The sequence below is a fragment of the Seriola dumerili genome, unplaced genomic scaffold, assembly GCF_002260705.1.
Source record: "Seriola dumerili isolate Sdu_G_001 unplaced genomic scaffold, Sdu_1.0 BDQW01000811.1, whole genome shotgun sequence".
In the NCBI taxonomy this organism is placed as follows: domain Eukaryota; kingdom Metazoa; phylum Chordata; class Actinopteri; order Carangiformes; family Carangidae; genus Seriola; species Seriola dumerili.
The window spans coordinates 503,657-526,156 of NW_019175066.1; the positions used below are offsets into that span (position 1 = coordinate 503,657).

The 22,500-nt window shown below is 45.2% G+C and overlaps 3 protein-coding genes across 4 annotated transcripts in view; 1 reads left to right on the plus strand and 2 right to left on the minus strand.

Annotated features, from left to right (window-relative positions):
- The window catches only part of jmjd7 (jumonji domain containing 7), a 13,878-nt gene extending 12,913 nt beyond the window's left edge, over positions 1–965 (plus strand). Inside the window, exon 9 of the mRNA XM_022766097.1 lies at positions 266–965. Coding sequence (XP_022621818.1) covers positions 266–354 — 89 coding nt within the window. The 3' untranslated portion in view covers positions 355–965. The remainder of the gene's footprint in view (positions 1–265) is intronic.
- Positions 966–2,218: 1,253 nt separating this feature from the next.
- fbxo34 (F-box protein 34) lies at positions 2,219–15,525 on the minus strand. Of its 2 annotated transcripts, XM_022766137.1 has the most exons (3): positions 15,329–15,525; positions 9,343–9,536; positions 2,219–6,341 (listed from the first exon to the last, which is right to left on the minus strand). In XM_022766137.1, the coding sequence occupies exon 3, from the start codon at positions 6,332–6,334 to the stop codon at positions 4,295–4,297; it is 2,040 nt and encodes a 679-aa protein (XP_022621858.1). In that variant the 5' UTR covers positions 6,335–6,341; positions 9,343–9,536; positions 15,329–15,525; the 3' UTR covers positions 2,219–4,294. The 2 variants fall into 2 exon arrangements, with proteins under 2 accessions (XP_022621858.1, XP_022621859.1); XM_022766138.1 differs by lacking the exon at positions 9,343–9,536.
- Positions 15,526–17,308: 1,783 nt separating this feature from the next.
- LOC111237135 (galectin-3-like) overlaps positions 17,309–22,500 on the minus strand; it is a 6,072-nt gene continuing 880 nt past the window's right edge. The window contains exons 3-8 of the mRNA XM_022766110.1: positions 21,289–21,310; positions 20,169–20,262; positions 19,724–19,923; positions 19,532–19,620; positions 18,656–18,824; positions 17,309–18,490 (exon numbers count right to left, since the gene is read on the minus strand). Coding sequence (XP_022621831.1) covers positions 18,332–18,490; positions 18,656–18,824; positions 19,532–19,620; positions 19,724–19,923; positions 20,169–20,262; positions 21,289–21,310 — 733 coding nt within the window. The 3' untranslated portion in view covers positions 17,309–18,331. The remainder of the gene's footprint in view (positions 18,491–18,655; positions 18,825–19,531; positions 19,621–19,723; positions 19,924–20,168; positions 20,263–21,288; positions 21,311–22,500) is intronic.

Here is a 22,500-nt window from a genome sequence, read left to right on the forward strand (position 1 = left end):
GTGAGGTGAGGGCGAGGGGAACAAGAGGACAGATCAGGACTCTGTGTGAAAGGACGTTTCAGTGTTTTTTTCTCTCTTGTGCTGCAGTAACTTCGGTACGACATGGTTACGACATCAACGCTTTGTGATGCAACAATAAAGGCGGGTGACCAGGATCGTCAGGTGAGTGAGTAGAGGCAGGTGAGGTGAGGCGAGGGGAACACAGGGACAGATCAGGACTCTGTGTGAAGAGACGTCAGTGTTGTGTCTTCTCTCTTTGCTGCAGTGAACTTCTGGTACGACATGGAGTACGACATCAAGTACAACTACTTCCAGCTGCTGGAGACGCTGTGTGAGGTCACGGGGTCGACGTGACATCACAGCAGCTGCGTGATGTCACAGTGGCTGTGTGTGTTGGATCTAAATTTCTGAATGATGTTAAAGTTAATTAAACTCACAACATGAAACAACGTCATTGGTTCGTCTCAATATGAGCTCGTGTCGCACCTTGTGCACAGCTGTGTCGTGCCACCACCTCAGTATCCTGTGCAGCATCCACGACCTCCTGATCCACCCACTCACAGAAGAACTGGACTGAATGATTGAACTGGTGCAGACTGGGAAAACAAGGAAGTCTCTACATGTGGAAGAGATCACATGATCAGGAGTCACTCTCACCACTTCGCGTGTAGAGAAGAAGAAGAGCAGAGATGATGAATCTCAGAGACTTCAGCAGCTGTCAGTCAGTGATGCAGCAGGGACTTCAGTCCTGTTCAGTCCAGATGTGCAGCAGCTGTGTAGCGTAGCCTGCTTCCTCTCAGCTCTCATGTTAACGTGTTGGAGTGAACACTGAGCTGGAAGCTCACAGACCTGAAAATATTCAAACCAAACCTCTGGACAGATGTTAAAGGTCCTACTTGTCTGGACAGAGATCGTCCAATCACAGGCCACGGCTCACACAGTGTGAACTCCTGACTGGTAAAACTGCTCAGAAAAACTCATGAGTTATTTTTCCCTCCACTGACATCAGCTGTGTCACTGGAGGGAAAGTTGGATCAGATCCTCATCACTGGATCCCAGCACACACAAAACAAACTCTGCCCCCTGCTGGTTCTCTAGTGGAACATGTGACGCCTGTTGTAAGGAAAGTTTTGTTTGATGTATATTTGAACTTGTAAAGACAGAGATCGACCTGCACACCCAACTGTTTCCATCCTATAGGTTATAATCTGAAACTTTTCCACATTAAATGACTAGATCTATGTTATATATGTTGTTGTGTTCTGACATCATCACAAATGTTTCCATAAATTCTCAAATCTGAGAAATCTGTGATTTTAATCATGGTAATGCGCCGTTTCATTGGTCGCCTGTTGATGACATCACATCCTCTATGACCATGTGTCAGTGTTGTGTTTGTCTGACAGGATCAACACTGACTTTTATCTAGTTTAAAGTCACATTCACTTTTTACATCTTGGTGAACATCTGGGTCATAAACATCTGGGTCTGTGATGGAGAGCTGAAGCTAGAAGAAGAAAAGTCGTCAACAACAACAACAGTGTTACTAAACTGAGGTCTGAGCTCTGAAGCAGGATCTGAGGTTATCAAGGGAACCTCAGGTTTAACTCTGGGGTTTTAGTCCTAAAACAGCTGTTCACTTGTTACCAGGGTAAATCACCATGGGAACTGATGCTAAACTCCTAACGGATCAAATCAAAACCTGTCAACAGCCAAACTACTGACCAATTAGATCACTGGAAACACTGAGTCATCATTCCTACAGGATCCTGACAGGGACCAAAGTTTAGAATTAAGTCAATAATAAAGATCAGTAAAATATTTGTATTGATCAGTGGATATATAACTGAATTCACCTGCAGCGTTTCTCTTATATTATTATTTATTAATTGATTCTGTCGATGTTGCTTATAATGAAAAACTCAGCCTCTTTCACATGCACTCGTACCTGAACAGGTACAATAAGTATGATAACCAGCTTCTTAGTACAGGTTGACGGGACAATGTTAGATTTAGTTAAACCAGATAACTAAAAGTTATCCTGGGTCTGTTGAACCTGCTTCGTTCAACATGACAATATTCACAGTGAAAAACACCAGCGCTGATGATTTGATTTTCCTCTCAGCGTTGGTCTGAAGCAGGAGACAGAACGTTTCTGAATCTGAAATAAAGATGAGTCAAATCTTTTTTTCTTTTTTTTTTTTTTTTAACCCAAACATCCCATGAGAAAGCACTTTATTAAAGCAAAACATCTTTTAACAGCAAAAAGCAGAACAGCCAGCAGACAGAAACCAACAAGCATCAACCCAGATATTCTTTTTTCTATAATCTCTACAGTCCAGTTTTATATTGCATCGTCTCCGAGACACTCAAGGCCACTTCCCTCTTTTCCCTTCCTGAAAAAACAATAATTAAAACATCAGTCCCGTTAAAGGTGATTATCACTCAGCTGCTGATTGAGGCACGAGTTCATGTTCAGGACTGAGAAACCAAAAAAAAAAAAACATCTCTCGTTCAAACACACGGCGCTCATAAACTCTGACTGATTTATGTACAAATGTAAACACAAACAAGGTGCAGGTAAAGTCCACCGACTCTCGATTCAGCCTCGTCCCAAACAAAGACCATGCCCTCTGAAGCTCCGCCCCCTCACTCACCTGGCGATCAGGTGGTCTGAAAAGTTTCTGATGATTACAGCCAGCGTCCATGTTAATCCATGATCAACGGTTTAGTCCACAAACGTCAGAAAACAGTGAAAAGTGCACATCACAAAGACGACGCCCTCAAACGCCTCGTTTCCTCCACAGAATGAGACGAGTGATTGAAACGTGTGAAAAGCAGCAGATGATCAGATACATGAACAACATGATGATCAATAACACGCGGAGCTGATTCTCTGTCTTTGCATCATCATTCAAATCAGTGACCTCACTTTGACATTAGTCTATTGACAGGAAATGACTGTGCAACTCTTCTGATAATCAGTGAACAGTTTCAGTGATATTAAATATTTAACTTCCTGCTTTTCTGAATCTGTTGTCAAAGACCGACATGAATCAGATGAAGAGATGATGGAGAATCTCCCGGACGATGAGACGAGCAGACGGACGAGTGTTTGTGTCGCTCACTGAGTTGAAGTCGATGCAAAGATCAAACTCAGCTGCAGCGTCACAGACCGATCCCACAAACTCATTTACAACCGCGTTATTTTGACGGGAGTGAGACCTCAGGTCACGTGACCCAGCGGGAACACACGACACAACAACCTCCACTCAAGCTCCACTTACTCTGTTCTGCAGCTTTCAGCCATGTTACACAGTCTTCATCAGTTTTCTTTGTTGTAAACAAACATCAAAACTGAACTGAGCTCCTGCTGATGAAGACCATGTGAGAGATTTGAAAGAAGAGCTGCAACCTTTAGTCACTGAAATGATGACTTGACAGGGAAGAAATTGATAATTGATAAATGTTCCTGTTCTCCAGAGACTGAAGCTCTGAGAGGAAGACCCAGCAGCTCTGGTTGAAAGCTGCAGGAAAAGTGGAGACTGTTTGTCAGACGTCATGCAGGTGAAGGACAGCACCTGTGTTCAGCTGGAGTCATGTGACCACATGAAGTAACAAATTATTCTGAACCAAACAAACGTCTGACATCATCTGACTGTAACACTGATTTCAGGTCAGAACCTGTTTTAATTTGAAAATATCTTTAGTTTCCTGAACGAGATGCTTTTATCTTGGTGAAGCAGCTGCAGACCCCGACAGTCAGAGAAGAAGAAGAAGAAGAGTCCTGGCCGGGACTCCTCCTCCCTCCCACTGCTTCATCACTAACGAGGCACTGATGCGTTAAGGAGCTGCTGCTGTGACCAGAAAAATGATGATGACAGGTAAACGCTCAGGTGATCAGGTGATCAGGTGGGGGCTGTGAGGTGAGGTTTGAGCAGCAGGGGGCGCCATGCTGCTGCTGGTTCAGATCTTCCTTCAACAAACGGAAGTTTTCCTCCTAATAAAGAGTTTTTAAAGCTGCAGGTCGATTCATCCACCGACAGAAAATAATTTTCATTTATTCAATGTGAAACTTTCAGGTGCGTCTGTTTCTCAGGTGTCACAGTGACGGCTTCTCTAGGTTCACACTGATGGTCATGTGAGTCCAGCACCGTCAGCTGTTCATTCATCAGTAATGAAAATGACCGGTCACTGCAGCCCTTCAGTGTTTTAAGGAAAATCTGACCTGCAGTTGCATCATGGGAGCAACACACACACGCACGCACGTACACACACAGACACACACACACACTCAGTCATCATCGTGGCTCCTCCTGTAGATCGGCACGTTGATGCTGTGAAACGCAGGTACCCAGCGGTTGTCATGGAGACCCACATTGCAGCCGGGCGCGTCTCTGTGGGCACCGTGGCAACACATCCAGTACCCGGGGCCGTACGGCAGCGCCTGGCAGTACGGCTTGTGGTGCCACCGGCACAGCGACACGTCGCCGCGGCCGTACCGCTTCTTGCACTGCTTGCAGGGGTCGTCCCGGTAACGAGGGTCGGACACCCAGAGCGAGTCGGCGGGCCGCACGCCGTAGTTCTCAATGACGAACTTGAAGTAGTGGCAGGTGCACTTGAGCGCGGCGAGGCTCTGCGTGGGTAGCAGCAGGAAGATCTTGACCAGCAGGTGATGCGGCAGCACGGCCAGGTACGGCTGCGGCTCCAGCAGCTGCTGCAGCCGCTGACGCATCTCCAGGAAGTCCTGCGACACCGACGCTCGCCGGCCCAGAGGCACTGCGGCAGAGCAGGGACTCGCACCCACAACCTCCCCCTCCTGACCCCCACCAGATTTTCTCCACCTCCTCTTCTCTGACTGGCTGCCAGAGTGAGGGGAGGGGCTAACAGCGTGGGGGCGGGGCTGCGAGGGGGCAGGCTCCTGGTCAAAAGTCGTTCTGTGGTGAGGGGGGCGGGGCTCTGAGTCTTTGGGGGGAGGGATAGAGTCTGTACAGGCTGAAGCAGCAGGAGGCAGAGACAAAAACAACAAGCCGGGTACAGGCTCCGCCTCCTCTGGCTGAGGGGGCGGGATCACAGTCTGACTCTCTGTGACAGTGCTCTGTGTCTCCAGAACCCCGCCCACCCCGACCTCCTGAGCCTCACCTGAGAGCGAAGAGGGGGGCGTGGTCAGAGGTGAGGCTGTTTCTGAGCAGCTGATCGGCTCCCTGCTTGGACTCTGAGCTCCCGGCAGTGATGATGATGATGTCATTGATGATGTCACAGATGATCCCTGGTCCCCGGCGGTGAGCAGGACTCGTCCCACCATCCTCCTCAGGCTGTTGCTCCTCGACAGATCTCCCTCCGTCTTCCTCCTCAGACACTCCGACTCCAGCTTTGCCACCATGTCCGACACCTTGACGCTCTCCGGCTCCTCCCCCCTGACCTCTGACCCCTCCCTGACCTCAGATGGTGGAGATCTGGACAGAGTGATGGTGGTGGAGCTCCTCTGTAGAGCGAGGACAGGTTTGCAGTCTAGCTGCTGCTCGCTCGCCCTCTGCTCCAGGAACGCCACCATCTCCACCACCGAAACCTTCTGCTCCTCCTCCTCTGCCGCTGTCACCGCCTCGTCTACACACCGCCTGCCGCCTGGCGTCTGAGTTGAGTCTGAGTGCTGTGGAGACGAGTTATGGTTGTGTTGCTGTGCGTCCAGGACCTGGGTCCTCTGGTCCTGCTGGAGGTTTTGGTTCTGGTTGCTTCCAGACCTGCGGCGCCGTTTGGCGCTGCAGTTCTCCTCCCAGCTCCCCTTTGCCTTAACGGCCCGTGTAAGTCCCGACATGGTGGTGTGGTTCGTGCACACCGGTGGCGCCCTGTCCCGGCCACCTGAGCTGCTGGTTGAGGTGTGTTCGCTGCCTCTGGCTCCGTCTGTCCGTCCCTCCTCTGAAGCAAAGATGGCGATCTTCTCGCGGACGTGTCCGGGTTTGATGACGGTCCAGATGTCCAGCGGGGCGTCCACATCCTCTGTGGCGGTCTGGTACAATCTGAGTGTGTCGTTCTCGCAGCCCGGTGGCGGGGGGAGGAGCTGCAGAGTGATGCTGGATGACGCCCTCAGTCGCAGCGACGCTACGTTGCTGCCGATGTTGCCGTTTGTTGCGTTGCTGCAGCGAAGCGTGTTGGTGGAGATGACGCTGAATGGGAGGCGGCTGCTGCTGATGTTGCCATGGTTACTGCTGCAGGTCTTCAACAGCGCCCCCTGCTGGCTCACAAACAGACTGCTCCGCTGGGACGATGTCTGAACACCGGCCGCATCCAAACGCAACTCAGAGCGCATGAGCTTCGGATAAGACTTCAGATGCATGATGGTCCTGAGAGAGAGAGAGAGAGAGAGAGAGAGAGAGAGAGAGAGAGAGAGAGGAAATATTACTCCATACATCTTGTATATATTTCATCTCCAGGTTTCATCAGAGGTGAAGAGGATCACAGACTTCAGACTGACTGCTACTGCTCTGGGCGATCTTACTAAGAGCCAATTTGCCATGAATTCTGGGTAAACAAAGACTTTTTTCAAACTAAAAGTCAGTCAAACTTTTTATTAGACTGAGGTCAAGTTAGTCACAAAGACAGAGATGTCTCATGTCTCATATCACCGGTTACATTTATTCACCTGTTGCAGACAGACCTGACCTATGACATCAGACAGACCCTCTGACACAGATCCAAACATGGCCGACAGCGTGTGAGTCTATGACAGTGTGGCAGTGAAGTGTTGGTTTGACTAACAGACACTTCAGACCTTTCAAGGACAGATTTCTCAGCAGACGCCTGCTGACTGAAAACACACACACACACGCACGCACACACACACACGCGCACGCGCCGCGTTATTATCAGAGCTGCAGATGAAGAATGCCTTATAAGCACTGGTTAGTGAGAGACACACTGAGACTCAGAGGGTGGATCCAGCTGCTGGAGGACACTCACTGGTTTTACTGGAACAGACTGTTTCTAGAACTGGTCGTTGCTCCTCAGCTGCTGCAGGACGAGGACTGGGTGTGGGAGTCAGCAGCTGTTTTGCTAACATGTTGGAGTACGTCCACAGATTCAGTCTAAACATTAAAGACATCTCCTGCTCTTGGTTTCACCCCCACCCCCCCACCCCCCCACCCCCAAACTCTGATCTGTGTGATGACCTTTGACCTCTCTGACTTCTTCTGTGATCCATCAGTTAGCTGCTGTGATGCAGCTTTGTTTGACCGAAAAGAGATTTACTTGTTTTTACGTTGTCCAGGTGTTTGACTGTGGAAACAACCACGTTATGAACTGTTACTGAACAGGATGAAGGCCACATGCGAAAAACATGTTTTTAGAGAAAAAAAAAGTCAGAAAAAAAGTTTCACATGTGGCCCTCATCCTCTTCCGTAGTTTGTGTCAGTGTCACCTGGTGGACAGAAACTTCATGTAGCGTCTTCGTTTTCCTCCGACCACATGTACAGACATGTGCAGGAACACACTTCAACTTTTTAACTACGGGATTACATCATGATGAAACACACACACACACACACACACACACACATTACCTCAGCTGTGTGCTGCTCTCAGTTCAGTTTGGATTGGTTCCCACACACACACCCAGTATGAACATCTGAGCTCCACAGACTCACCCAGCTGCTGTAAGTAAAACAATATTTCTGACGACTCAACAGACTGTGGACTGACAGCTGACCCCTCCCCTCACTGACCACCTGACCGCCAGCTGGTGGCTTGTAGCAGTTAGCAGTGAGCGGGGGGGCATCAAATTAATTGAAACTGGTACGAACGACAGCCAGTGTGATTTCATGTCATACTAGACGTGCTCTGATTGGTTGGTTTGTAGACATTGGTTGGTTGTCAGTTGCCAGTTGATTTTCTGTTGATTGATCATCGTGTGTAGCTGTAAAGATACAAATTCACAGAGATTTTAATCTTTCTGACTTTGTTCTTTATCAGCAGAGACATGAAGAACTGGAATTATGCCTCAGTGAAAACACAGGTAAATGTGAGAAAGGTGTTACGGTCTGAGGTGTCGATGCAAACTCCTAAACCTCAACAACATGTCGTGCTGACAGACCGAGCCAATTCCTGTCACGGTTTGAAACAGGGAGGGTATAAAAGACGGGGTCGGGTGAGCGCAGCCTGTTGCAGCATGTTTCAGCCCCGACTGTAACATATTTTCTGATCAGCCATTTAAAGTCCAGTTCCTCACTGTCTGAGCTGTTTCACAGACTGAAGCTGGTTCGTGTTCACAGGTCTTTCCTTTAATGTACTGAGACTGACTCACCCCTCCACAGCTGTGTGGTGTGACCTCCGACCTCTCTCCGCTCTCTCAGTGGTTTATGTAAGTGTTTCTGTCTCTCGTTAGCCTCTCTGACTGCAGGTTGTGTAATTCTAATTGTTCCCAGTCGCAGTGACGACGACACGCCTGCAGCGCCGCCGTCATTCACACTTTACGACTACACATCAGACTTGAAGCTCAAAATGTTCTCCGGTCATAAGGTTAGAGTTAACATGACTGAAATAAAGTTGAGAAGAAAACGACAGATTTTCCAGGGATCTTCAGTTTTATGTAGAAAAAGGATTTGAAAACATCTTCTGTGCGGCTGAGATTCAAAGTTCATTCATGGAGGGAGAAACCGTCAGTGTAGGATTGTGTAACTGCAGTGACTCATGTCTTAAACAAACACTAATTTTTTCATTATGTTACATCATCAGTGATGTCACCCTACAAACTAGAAACATCCACTGCAGGTTTTAAAGCTGGAGACTGGATCAGTTCACACACAGATCACAACAATACCATCGAAATGATAGTGACATCAGTTTACAACTTCATTTACTGCATCATTTTTCTTTAAAACTCAAATATAACGAGCAGGTAATTAATAATTGTAGCAACTAACACTTTCTCCATTTCCCTTAATGAGTACCAAACGGCACAGGACTTGAAAAGATCCTGGTAATTAGCAGCTAAATAAATACAGAACTTGTAAAACAAAGTGTTACCACAGGTTTTCTTCTTTAATCTCCTGAATGGTTCTGGACATAGAAAAGGACCGGATAACAGAACCATCATACGGGTTCATGTTTCTCTCTCTTTGTTTCTGATTAATCCATTTTTTCTGTCACTAAATACTACAATACCAACGAGCCTCAGCTGCTGTTGCCGTGGAGATGGGGCCAGTCAGAGGTCCAAACATGAACTGATTCAAGCTGCTGAACATGAGGTTTCTACAAACTGTGAAATGCAGCTTCAGTAACAAAACATGAAGCTCTGTGATTGGCTGTTTGTCAGTGAAATGCATCTTGGGAGTCACAGTCACAGTTTACCTCCAGGCTGCGTGCTGATTGGTTGGTGGTGTGGGGGGGCGTGGTCCTGGTTAGAGTGACAGCTCCTCTGGTCCTTCAGTTTCACATCGCTCAGACGTTCACTGTCACCCCCCCCCCAGACAGGAAACAAAACCAGACCCCGTTGGTCCTCTGAGTCCTTAAACCCCGCCTCCTCGGCAGTCAGGACGCACAACCTGCACGAAAACACACACACATCATCAATAAACACACACACACACACACACACACACACACACACACACACACACACACACACACAATGTGTAAGTCAGTGACTGTGTATAAAGATGGCCGATGTCTCCTCTTCCTCCCACTGGACAAAAATGAAGCCAAAATGTCCTGGGTAGAGGCGCTGCCATCTTGTCCTGCTGACATCACGCAGAGGCGAAATCTGTGCTGTGGTGATCAGAGAGTGGCGCCATGGTATTGAGGTCCCGCCCACACACCCGCTCAACCCAATGGTGCTACTGAGACATCACGTCCAGGAGAAAAAAAGGGACGGACGGCCATGACAGTCGCTGGTGCGGAAGAATAAAAATGAACTGACTGAACAAACATCAGTGTGATGAGAACGACCTGAACATGTAGACTTATTAGTTTGGCCTGTGTCCCCACATGGAGGGGGCGGGGTTTACGGCCTGTGCTGCAGACAGCCAGCAGGTTATGGTTGATGGCAGACGCTTTGGCTTCACTTCAGGGAGCTGTGATGTCGTCCATCTTTATACACAGTCACTGGTCTGAGGCCGCCACATTGGACCGGGCGAGACTGAGGACAACGGAGGAGCTGCAGCGTTTTCTGGATAAAAAACTCTATAACTTTTGTGTTTCTCAACTGATTTCAATGAGTCGTTTTATATTCGAGGGTTTATGATCTACGTGGAGGAAAATAAAAGTAAATAATAAAAAAATATATGTGCTGGTCCACAGCCCTCGTTCTATTATTATATATGATGATAACACGACAGAAACTCATCTCTGTCTGATGGAGGGAAATAAACCTTTAACTGGTGGAAACAGGCTGCTGGATCCTCTGGACTCTGTGTGTGTGTGTGTGTGTGTGTGTGTGTGTGTGTGTGTGTGTGTGTGTTGGACCACAACAGCAGCACATGGTCCTGTAAGTGACACCCAGCAGCTGCTGTCACACTCAGCTCTGCTTACACTGTGTGTGTGTGTCACCGAGCCAATCAGCTGCTTGTACTGTCTCCTTGTGTCTATATAAGGCAGTGGGTAATCAATATGTCTGGAATGCCCACTCTGCCACACACACACACACACACACACGCACACACGCACACACACACGCACACACACACACACAGAGGAGGAGAAGAGACAGTTTTCTCCTGCCGTGTCTCACACTTGGACAAAAACAGTGGAATTAGCTCATCAGCTGATCCCAGGTGACACTGGGTAATGGGCGGGCTACACATGGACAGGTCACCTGTCAATCACAGAGCTGACACATAGGGACAGACAAAGCCCTCACAGAGAAAGAAGCAGTCAGCTGATAGTAGCTTGAGGTGACGCCACAACAAAACACAGAAGTCTTTGGTCAGTCCTGTGGAGATTATATATATAATAATGATGCAATTCCACAATAGCGTTAAAGTTTTCAACATGTTTGTGTTGTTTGAGTACAAATTTAAATGAAAATGCAAATAGATGCAATAAATTTTCACATACCTGCATAAGACTGAAAATGAAAAACATCAAATGCCATTTTGATTTTCAGATTGTTAAAAAATTGCATTTTCATTTCCAGCCCAGTAGAGCGTAGTGACATGTAAATGAAAATGCCAATTAATGTTTTACATATTGCATTTAAATATTTGTCCACTGTCGAGCAGGTGAAGACTTTAGAAATAAAATATCAAAAGCCTTTTTCATTTTCAAATTGTTAAAAATCTGCATTTTAATTTTCGAATTTGAATTAACATTAGAATATTATCATCTGAGCATCAAGGTGTGACTGTTCACTTTAATATGGTCCTAGAATGCCCACACAAGTGAAAATTAAAATTATAATGCTAACAATGCCACAGTCTTCAGTTGTCACTTCCTGTCATCTCTCATCTCTACACTGCAGTGTAAAGCTTGGGGTGTTTGCAGTGGACAGGGGTGGTTCTGATCCAAGTTGGGAACCAACCCAGATTCATTAAACTCCTTAAACTAAACGAGTGTCCTGTCCAAACTTTCATTCGTTCATGTCTGTTTGGTCTCCGTTGCCTCTCATCCGCAAAGAAAAACAACATGATGTAAACAAACATGTGAACACTCAGCAACACTGTTGTTACCAACAAACATGGCGGAGCAGCTCAAAGGTTCAAAGGTCAACAACACAACTGAGACTGTGGGCGGAGCCACGAGTCTGTTTAAATATGAACATCTATATTCAATTTCTAAATATTAATATCTATTTATTCATCAGATTTCTGGTCTCTTAACAACAACAACACTGTATGTTAGAGACACACTGAACTGGACGACCCAACCAGCTGTGAGTCATGTTTCTGTTTACAAGCCTGTGATTGGTCGAAGTGAAGTCGCAGTTCCTCTGTGTTTCAGAGAAATAAAACAGTCTGAAGCTTGTTTCAGCCTGTTCAGCCAGACAACCACACCCTCTACTCAACCACAAGGCATGCTGGGAAAACACCAACATGCGCTGTGTGTGTGTGTGTGTGTGTGTGTGTGTGTGTTGAGAGCTGCACGATGTGTTTCTTAGAGAGAAAAAGACACAGAGCTTCACAGACTGACCAAACTGGTTTTCTGTTTATCCTAGCGCGCGCGCACACACACACACACACACACACACACACACACACACACACACACACACACTTAGCAGGTTCATAACATATCTGACTGTGATTTGATGAGCGGGAGAATCACAGTTGCTTAAAAGGTTAATTGCATCATTAACTGCAGAGGAGCTGAAGAGCAGCTGAGGAAATTGATCAGATCAAATCTATAGAGCAAAGTCAATTCCTCATCGTTGAGGATCCATCAGGTTCTTCTGATCGAGGAAAAGAAACAGTTAAGATACAATCAGAGGTGCGGTAAGTTCTCCTTAGTTTGGTCACTACGGTCTGAACTGACTTTAAGTGATTCCTTCAGTATAAGACGAAAATACGGAGAAAACCTTCAACACTTGAATGAACATTTTAAGGAAATCTTAACTTCAGATGCTTTGTGTAACCGGCCCCTGCTCGCTGCTGATTTGCTGCTTTTCTTTGTCATATTCATCATCAGCTGCCACTATCACAACTGTTCATATTATAAACAGCTACAGAAGAATAGATATAGAGTGAATGAACACTTCTTCAGCCTCCAGACTGATGTTGGAGGTCAAAGGTCAGAGGTCAGTGCAGCCGACACTTCAGCCGGCTCTGCAGGAGCTGTGTGACAAACTGTTCTTCAGACTGATCAATACATCCACAGATCACGAGACTCTTGAAGCTGCTTCCAGCGTTGGTTTACACCGAGTCTGATCCTGCACCGTGCCGACTGAACGCCCGCTCTCATCCTCAGCTGTTCTGAGCTCAGCTGGACTCACACAGGTGGAAGTAAACAGTGTGGACGGGCTGAGAGCTGATTGGGTCATCACAGGACAAAGGTCAAAGTGCAGCTGCAGAGCGTATTTACAGGAACGGCTCCTGATCACCTGAGATCAATAAAATAAGACGATGTGTTTGTGTCCAGACCGACACCACATGAATATAACACACAGACTGAGCCACTGAACCGGACCAACTCATCCTCAGAGTCCAGCCTCTCTTCACTGCTTCTCTCTGTCTGTTGTGATTGGCTGTGACAGGTAGCTCCTCCTCTCGGCTGCCGACGAGTATCACGTAGGTGATTAGCGATTAGTCGACTGAATGATTAAATGATGCTGGTCTCCCCGCCCTCTGCCTGGATGTTGTAAACCAGTGAGGTGTAAACTGGGACAGTGACGCCCGGTGAAACCAGTGCTGGTTGACAGGACTTAGATCCAGAAGAAGTCAAATAAGTCTGTATGTAGCTGTGTCACAATAAACCGGAATATAACCACTGGACTGGAGCGATGAGGAACCACATTTAGCTCAGGTATGATAACCTGCGAGGTAAGGAGGCTGCTGGTGCTAGCACGGCTAACGTTAGCCACACACCGCTTACCTGCAGATGCTGTGATCCTGATGAAACTGTTTTCTACCTCTCAGTCTCGTCGACTGTTTTTTAAATTTAAATTTCTGTTTAATGGACGGAGAAATCAACATCTCTACTCCGTCAGAGCGCAGAGACGGAGACGATAACAAACAGAGTCAGAGTCAAACATCCCAACACGTGGGAGAGTGACAGTGGAGATTTTATAGGTTCCTGTCACTGTCACACACTGTTTGAACTGCACGTTAGCTCAGTTAGCTCAGTTAGCTCTCTTTAACACTGTCTGTGGGCCTGAAACCAACAGTTACATTCATCAGTATGTTCCAGGAGTTAAAACTAAATATGGTGAAGCTGCCTTCAACCACTATGCTGCTCAGAATGCCTGAAGATCTCAGACTAGAAACAGCTCCAAGCACCTTAAAGTCTCAACTCAACTTCTTACAGACGCATTCAACTTTTTCTCTCTACTTTGTTTGTTTGACTGTTTTATTTCTGCTTGTACTCTGTTAAGCACTTTGTGTTTCCACTGGTATGAAATGTTCTACAGATACATTTGCGTTGCCTTTGCCTCAGTGGTCGTTCAGTCAGAAAACAGTAAAAATGTCCATCTGAGTTTCTCAGAGTTCAAGGTGACGTTTTCAAATGTCCAGTTTTCTCGAACCAACAGTTTAAAAGAGACTCAGTTTATTATCATGTGACGCAGAAAAGCCACAAACAGCAAATACTTCATCTCTTTGCTTAAAAAATTATAAAAAATCGATTATTCAGTTAACAGCGCTACCATTGGTAATCATTAATTATTAATTAAGTAATTTTTTTAAGCAAAAATGTTGAAAAGAAATCCTAAATCTGAACATTTGCTTCTTTTCTTAGTCACATAATAAACTGAATATCTTGTTTTTACAAAAACAGACTTCTGACGACGTCACCTTGGACTCTGGGAAACTGTGACGTGCAGTTTGATAATGTTTTGCAACTGATTAATAAATCAATGAGAAAATAATCAGCAGATTATTCCCTGATGGAAATAGTTGCAGACCTCACTGGCTGTTTCCTCTCTTCTGTGTGTTTAAAGTTAACGAAATGAAAAGAAAGAGATTGTTAACATTTAGTGTGTGTTCACCTGCTTTGCCTTCACACACCTACTGAACACGGAATATTTCCACACCGTCGGTTCTGGGTTCATTTTGACCCCGATACGGAAGACACAGCAGAAACTGGTGTTTCAGGTGTTTCGGTAACCAGTAACTAAACCGCAGTGACTAATGTTAACCAGTGGAAGTAACCCACGGCAGCAGGTTGATTTAAAGGGTCTGGAGCTAACAGCTCCGCTCTGTGGTCTGAAGCCCCAAACAGCTGCTGTGAACTTCAGTCCGGATCACAGGCAGACCCTGAGGCCTCTGCACCACCTCCACTGTCCGCAGCTAATGTCTGTTAGCATGTAGCTCTGCACCGACTCCATATGACGCGAGAACCGGTAACATGTACCAGAGCAGACGGTAAACAAACTGCCCATCACCCCGTTACCACCCAGACACCCAGTCTGTAACCGGAGCTGACTTCCGACTCAAACTTTGCTAGCCTCAGCGCTAACTAGCATGCTACTAGCCGCGGCCGTTTGAAACCATGATACACCTGGCTAACTGACTAGCCTCTGCGGCTAACAGACACAGAGCTAGGTGGACGGAAAAAGAGCGTCGACATTTGAAGAAACTAAAAGTCTTATTAAACAAACCTCCCCACGTCCCTGTGGGTTTGTGTTCAGGTTCAGACGGACTGTTGTAGCAGTGGAACCCACCGGACAGAGGCCGAGGGTCAGACTAACCTGCAGGGGAATCTCTCCGTCTCTGTCCGCTGGTGGCAGCGACGAAAAACAGCAAATCCCTCCGTTCCCGGTTCGTCCCGTTAACGTGAAACTCTGCAGCTGCCAGTTCCTTCGGTTAACTACAGATAAAATGTTGTTTTAAAATGTTAAATCGCGGTTTGAACGGAGCTCCGCCGTTCCCGAACCTGTCGGTTCCTCTGTCCGAACCAACCACTACTGACCGAGCACACTGACGTACAGCTGGGACTGCTGCGTCATGACGTAACGAAGCCTGCCAAAGATCGTCTATAAACATGAAGATGTGGTTATATTGGTTGTAAAGAGGACTGACTTTTATCTAAATCTTATTTTTCCTTGTTAAATATTACTCCAACAGGCAAAATGTAATAAACCATCATTTGAAGAAAAGATTAGTTGACTGATACAGTTTTTTTGTATGACTCCTTTATATTTAATGTTTTATTGTTTTACATTTCTTATTCATCCATTTCATTTTAGTTATATTATCTAATTATATCATGTCTAGGGCTGCAGCCAACAATTCCTTTCACTATAGATTAATCTGTTGATTATTTTCTCAGTCAATCGATTAGTTGTTTATCTAAAGAGCGTCACAGATTCCCACAGTCCAAGGTGACAGGTCAGGTCAGATGTCCTGTTTTGTGTGATCAACAGTCCAGCACAGATGAGGTTCAGTTTACTGTGACAGAAGTGGAGAAAGTGGAACCGGAGAATTTTGGTGTTACTTTAAAATCACCTCAAAACGATGAATTTATTATGAAAATAGTACATTTTCTGTCAATTGTTTAATCCACTTATTGTTGAAGCTCTAATTATGTCTACATTTTTGAAAATACTTACAATTGAATCTTTCTTTATTTTATTCACCTTTGAATTTTCTTTAATTAAATTTTTTCTCTTTCATTGCTCTTCTTGTTTCTACATTGAATTTCTATTCTGTGGATTTGATGAATTCACACTCTGGATGTGATGAAATGGAAATTTGTTTTGATCAATAAACGTGCAGTTGTTAGTTCTGTTTATTTTCACTATCACTTATTTTATATAAACCTGAATGAAACCTTGTGTATTTTGCTCCATGCATCTTTTCAGGTTTGACACATGGAGGAAGTCTCTGAGTGTTTTGGGTCACAGCAGCAGCGACAGAGTGAGACTCCCTCATATTTAATAATTTATCTGTGATCCGTCTTCAGTTTCAACAACAACAACAAAACCACACATTAAAACCAGGAGAACCAGAGCTCTCTTACAACCAGGGGTCAAAGGTCACAGCCAGGACTGTCCTGTCTTACCTCCACCTCTCCTTTTTTCCTTCGTTAGCTCGTTCTTTCCTTCTCTCCTTTTCCTCCCCTTTTTGTGTTTCCTTCTCCTCCTTTCCTCCCCTACCTCAGACCTGTAGCAGGAGGTATCTCGGTGTCGCCCCCTGGTGTCTGTGAACCACTTTAGTTAACAGATCCAGGATCAGCACTGACAGTCAAACAGTGACAGTTAAGGAGATCACAGAGTTACTAAACAGTCATTCACACAAATATGACCAGACAAAATAATACACTCATTTTACACCTGGTTAACACTGGTACCCTCACAAAGATAGAGATTCATGTGCACTGTACCTGAAAAAAATATAAAGTATTTCATATTTAAAATGATATGCTATTGTCTATATTAATATTATTTGTTTTTTTAAGAAAAGGTTTATAATATTGTAATAATATTAAATGAAATTATTAGATCTACAAAATATTCACTAGAAAATAATACAATGTCTATTTAAAAATACTATTTATTATATGATAATAGAATTCATTATTTAAAAGTAGATATTATTTACTATATGATAAAATATCCCTTTCACAGCACGGATAATATGAGTAAACTTCAGGGGTCAGAGGTCAGGGGTCAAGGTTTGGCCTTGTCCTGGTTTACAGATACAAACAAACATACACAAACTGCAACAGGTTAAAGATGAAACTTTATTTAGGAGTCACTTGAGTACAAACACAAGACAACAAGTAAAAGGGGATCTCCTGAGGATGGATCTACTGAGGATCCATCGAGGATCCCCTGAGAACCTTCTGTGGATGTTTAATGTATAAACATTTTATTCTGACTTAGCCAAGAATCATCTAAAGTGCTGCTATTTTGGATTGACTAAAGATCTACTGTGAATCTACTGATGATCATCTTCAATCATTTACCGTGAGGGTAAAGTGATGGTCCAATAGATCTCTGGTGGATCTCCAGTAGATTCCTGTATGATCCCCAGTAGAGCTCTGTGCGATCCCCAGTAGATCTCTTTATGATCTCCAATAGATTTCTGGTGGATATCCAGTAGATCTATGTGCAATCCCCAGTAGATCTATGGTGGATCTCTAGTAGATCTCTGTTTGATCCCCAGTCGATTTCTGGTGGATATCCGATAGATCTCTGTGTGATCCCCAGTAGATCTCTGTTTGATCCCCATTACATTATGGTGGATCTCCAGTAGATCTCTATGTGATCCCCAGTAGATTTCTGGTGGATCTCCAGTAGAGCTCTGTGTGATCCCCAGTAGATCTCTGTTTGATCCCCAGTAGATCTCTGTTTGATCCCCATTACATTATGGTGGATCTCCAGTAGATCTCTATGTGATCCCCAGTAGATTTCTGGTGGATCTTCAGTAGAGCTCTGTGTGATCCCCAGTAGATTTCTGGTGGATCTCCAGTAGATCTCTGTATGATCCCCAGTAGATCTCTGTTTGATACCTAGTAGACCTCTGGTGGATCTCCAGTGGAATGCAGGTGGATCTCCAGCAGATCCCCATAAGATTTCTGATTGATCTAAAGTAGATCTTTGTTGGATCTCCAGCTGTTCTATGACGGACACAGTATTAATATTGTGGTGGATTTCTTATGAATTAATTGACAGATTATTTAACAGATAGTTATGAACAGATGCCCCCCGCCCCAACCCTTATATCTGTGGTGGATCTGGTGACGTGTCTCAGGCTAAGGTCTCCATGTGGACCTTGGACAGGTTGAGGTCATAGTAGATGTTCAGTTTGTTGATGGATCTCAGGTCGGTGATCCGGTGTTTGAACTCCAGCAGGTGAGAGTTGTTGACGGCCACCTTAAACTCTCTGCTGGTGCACAGGATCTTCATCTGCAGCAACAGAACCACAAACTGTTACTGACGTGACAAATGTTCACGGACTGACCCTTAAATTCTGCGCAGTGGTGAAGACAGACCGAACTAGGACCTTACATTGAAAAGGTTAGTGATAAAAATGAAATCTGAGCATTTATTGATATAAAATCAATATTTGACCTCAAACGGCTGCCCATGGACGAAGGGGAAGTGCTGCAGGTCTCGCTCCTCTTTGCCCCACTTCTTGCCGATGCAGCTGTTCCTGACGATCACCTTCCTGCCGCTCTCATTGAAGCGAGGGTTGAAGTGAAAGGCCAGGTCATTCGCGGTGGACATATCCACTGTGATCCTGAAAAACGACAGAGACCGTCACTGACTTCTGAACCCACAAGACACTTTCACTGGATTATAGTGAGGCGAGTCCACCTTGTCTCGACTACAGCTGGTGCAGAACGCTGCGGTAGAGTCAGTAGCTGCCCCAAAACTTTGGAACAGTTTACCTCTTTTAATTGTCAACCCTCCATCAACATTTTTAAGACTAAACTTAAAACCCACATGCTTTCTTTGAATTTTGAGAGTCTCTAAGTTTTTATCTTTCACTTTTATCCCTTATGCTTTAATTTCAAACTGTTTCCTTCCACTTTCATTGTTTCTTACTGAACATACTGATCACTGGATCAATGTAACTACAAACCTTTCTCCATATTTTAACATCGTTACCAGGTGAGCAACAATAAAACATAACTGATAATAAGAACAATAGTTCATTCCCCATGTGTGACAGAAAAGGACAACAGAAATATTTCCATCCATCATCCATCATCCATCATCTGTCCATCCATCGTCCAACATCCATCATCCATCATCCATCATCCAACATCCAACATCCAACATCCAACATCCATCATCCAACATCCATCATCCAACATCCAACATCCAACATCCAACATCCATCATCCATCATCCATCATCTGTCCATCCATAATCCATCCATCGTCCAACATCCAACATCCAACATCCATCATCCACTCCTGATGTTAAAGTGTTGACACTGACTTGTCAGCGTTGGGTTTGACGGTTCCAGCGATGGTGATCAGCAGTTTGTCATAAACTCCACTGGGCAGATTCTGTTGGTACGGCACCGCCTGTCAACCAGAAACCACATCTGTCTGTTACTGTGTCTGTAACTGTCTGTTACTGTGTCTGTAACTGTCTGTTACTGTGTCTGTAACTGTCTCTCTGACTCACCAGATTCTGTTGAGGGGCAGTGGGGTGGGTGGGTCCAGGTCCAGGTCCAGGTCCAGGTGAAGGACTGGGCCATCCTCCAGGTGCTGCAGGTTGTGGGGAGGGGGAGGGCCAGGTGGGCTGGCTGGGGTTTCCTCCAGGCCACACGCCTCCACCTCCAGACGGACCTCCGGGCCAGGTGGGGTTGGCAGCAGGCGGCTGACCTGAGGTGACATCCTGTCTTTACCTGTCTTGCTTTATTCTGTATTTCACTGTTTCTGTTACTACGGTAACAGAGGGGACTCAACATGCACATTTCTTTCTCAGGTAAGTTTTCCACACATTCATGTTGGTTTGGTTCGAACATTTTGACCTATGAAAACCTCTTAACTCCATCAGCTAGAATAAGTTAAAAGATGGCATCATCAGCACGTAGGAGTTGTGGTGGTGAGGATGTTGGTGGGCGTACCTGGCCAGGTGGGATTGTTGGGTTGTCCAGGCCAAGGGCCGCCACCTGCGGATTGGTTGCCACCAGAGGGCCAATCACCAAGAGCGTCTGAGAGCTGCAGACACAGGAAGAGAAAAAAAAGTGAAGGAACATTGAAACGTGTGAGTGCAGTTCCTCTAACGTCCACTAGATGCTGCTGAAACCTCCCGTCTCTCTGTGCAGATACAGAGTCAGTGAAGTGTCCGCACAGGTCCAGACACTGAGTGGTTCTGATGGTTCATGCTGACATCACACAGTCTGGTGACTGATGAACTCTCTGCACGTGTCTCAGCTAAAATGAGACAAATCTGTGCCTGAAAAAACAGACAGTGCAAAAGCTGCTGTAGCTCTGTCCGAGCAGTCCCTGAACGCAGCGCAGCACACAGGGGATGTGTTTCAGGGCGTGTGTGCAGACTGAGGGTGTGTTCAGAGGTTGACAGACTCATCAGGAATGTTCAGTATGAGGGTGTGGGTTTTACAGATGAATGCTACTCTGTTGACTTTCATAATCCCCCCCACCACCACCTCCACACACACACACACACACACACACACACACACACACACACACACACACACACACACAATCTCCAGCTAAAGTGTGTGTATAGTGCGTCTAACTCAGGCTAACACACCTGGACGATCCCAGCAACTGTAGATACCTGTACAGTGTTGCTGTAGTGAAAGTAACATCATCCACATCCAGGGCTTCAGGGCAACAAATTATTGTTGGGCTCGTACTACATTTCAACCAAACCTGGGCAGGTGTGTGCTTTGCCCCGTTGGTGATCCAGCCTTGTCCACATCACTCAGTAGTGAAGTTTCCTCTTCTTCTGTGGTGGTTTAAACGCAGCGACTGGAGAATCATTCTGTTTCTACTCTTTCTATCTACCTCTGTGAGCACATTTTGGGGATTTTTCAGTTTTGTTTTTTTCAAGGAAATTTTTCAAATGTGATTAAAAACCGGTGGAAAGAAACACAGTGAAAGCTGTGTGCTTGTGTTTAGTCACAGTCTTGTCTTTAAATAGAAGGAGACTTAATAGAGACACACAGTAACTAATACAGGAAATGAATCAGAGGAACTTTAGAAACACAGACTTACATCCATCGTGCTCCTCTGCGATCTGAAACAGACGGAGAGAAAAGGGTTAAAACAGACGCAGAAGAGGAAGAAGAGGACAAAGTCTGTGGGTGTGGTGGGTGTCGGGTCCTGACACGAAGAGAAAAGAAACAGGACAGTCAACCTGAGAAGCGTTCATCACAACCACAGAGAAAGCACCAGGCTCATGTTTCTGCTTCTCATGAGGTCTGGTGAATGAAAACCTGAATTCTGTTTGATTAAAACTCATAAACTAAACTGGGCTCGTTCTTTAACTCAGGCCTGTCACTGGAGTAAAAGTAAAACTACAACACTGTAAAATACTCATCATCATCAAAAGTCCTGCACTCAGAGATTTAACAAAACACAGAGACGAGTTATCAGCATCATGTCGTCCACAAATCCAAAGGTAGAGCAGGAATGAGAGGTGGTGTCGTACAAGTACAAAGAGGCAGAGGATGAAAACTTGGTTAGGTCTAGTCAGTAAAATTACTTGGTTCAGTTTAGTCTCTAGAACTACTTTAGGGGATTCCCATCACGTCTTTACTCCACTGTGTCTGTGTTTACACTGTGTATAATTAATAAGTTATCCTGCTGTTCCTCTCGTGTTTCTTCCTCTGAACCTGCATTTAATTTGATGTATTTAATTCACTGTAAATCACAGGCAGGATTATGATCCATTACTTCAAATTCTGTGACTTGATCACATGTTTTAAAATGACATTACTCACAGAGTTAAGCTCAGTGGGTGTGTGTGTGTGTGTGTGTGTGTGTGTGTGTGTGTGTGTGTTTGTGTTTGTGCTCCTGTGGCTTGTGTTGGCGGTGGGCGGAGGAAACTTTCTCACGCACACACACACCAACAGCCTCCAGCAGGAAACACACGATCAGTGTTTGTCTACAGTCCACAGACAAACTCACTGCATTAAACTCCCCGTACAAAATGTTTTCCTAATTAATTTCTCATGATTGTTTTTGTTCTTCACAATCCTGGACCCTACTGTGTATAATATCAACATTTATCGACAGGCTGTAGGATTAATATATATTTATGTAACATATCTCTATAATATAAGTATTCATACATAAAACAAGCTTGACATATATGTCAATATATGAAGTTATTACAATTTCTACACATCTTTTCCCTCTTTACAGCAACAGAACAAACTGGATCACAACAACGCCACAGTTTCAAATTCATTTCCTGTTTCCTTT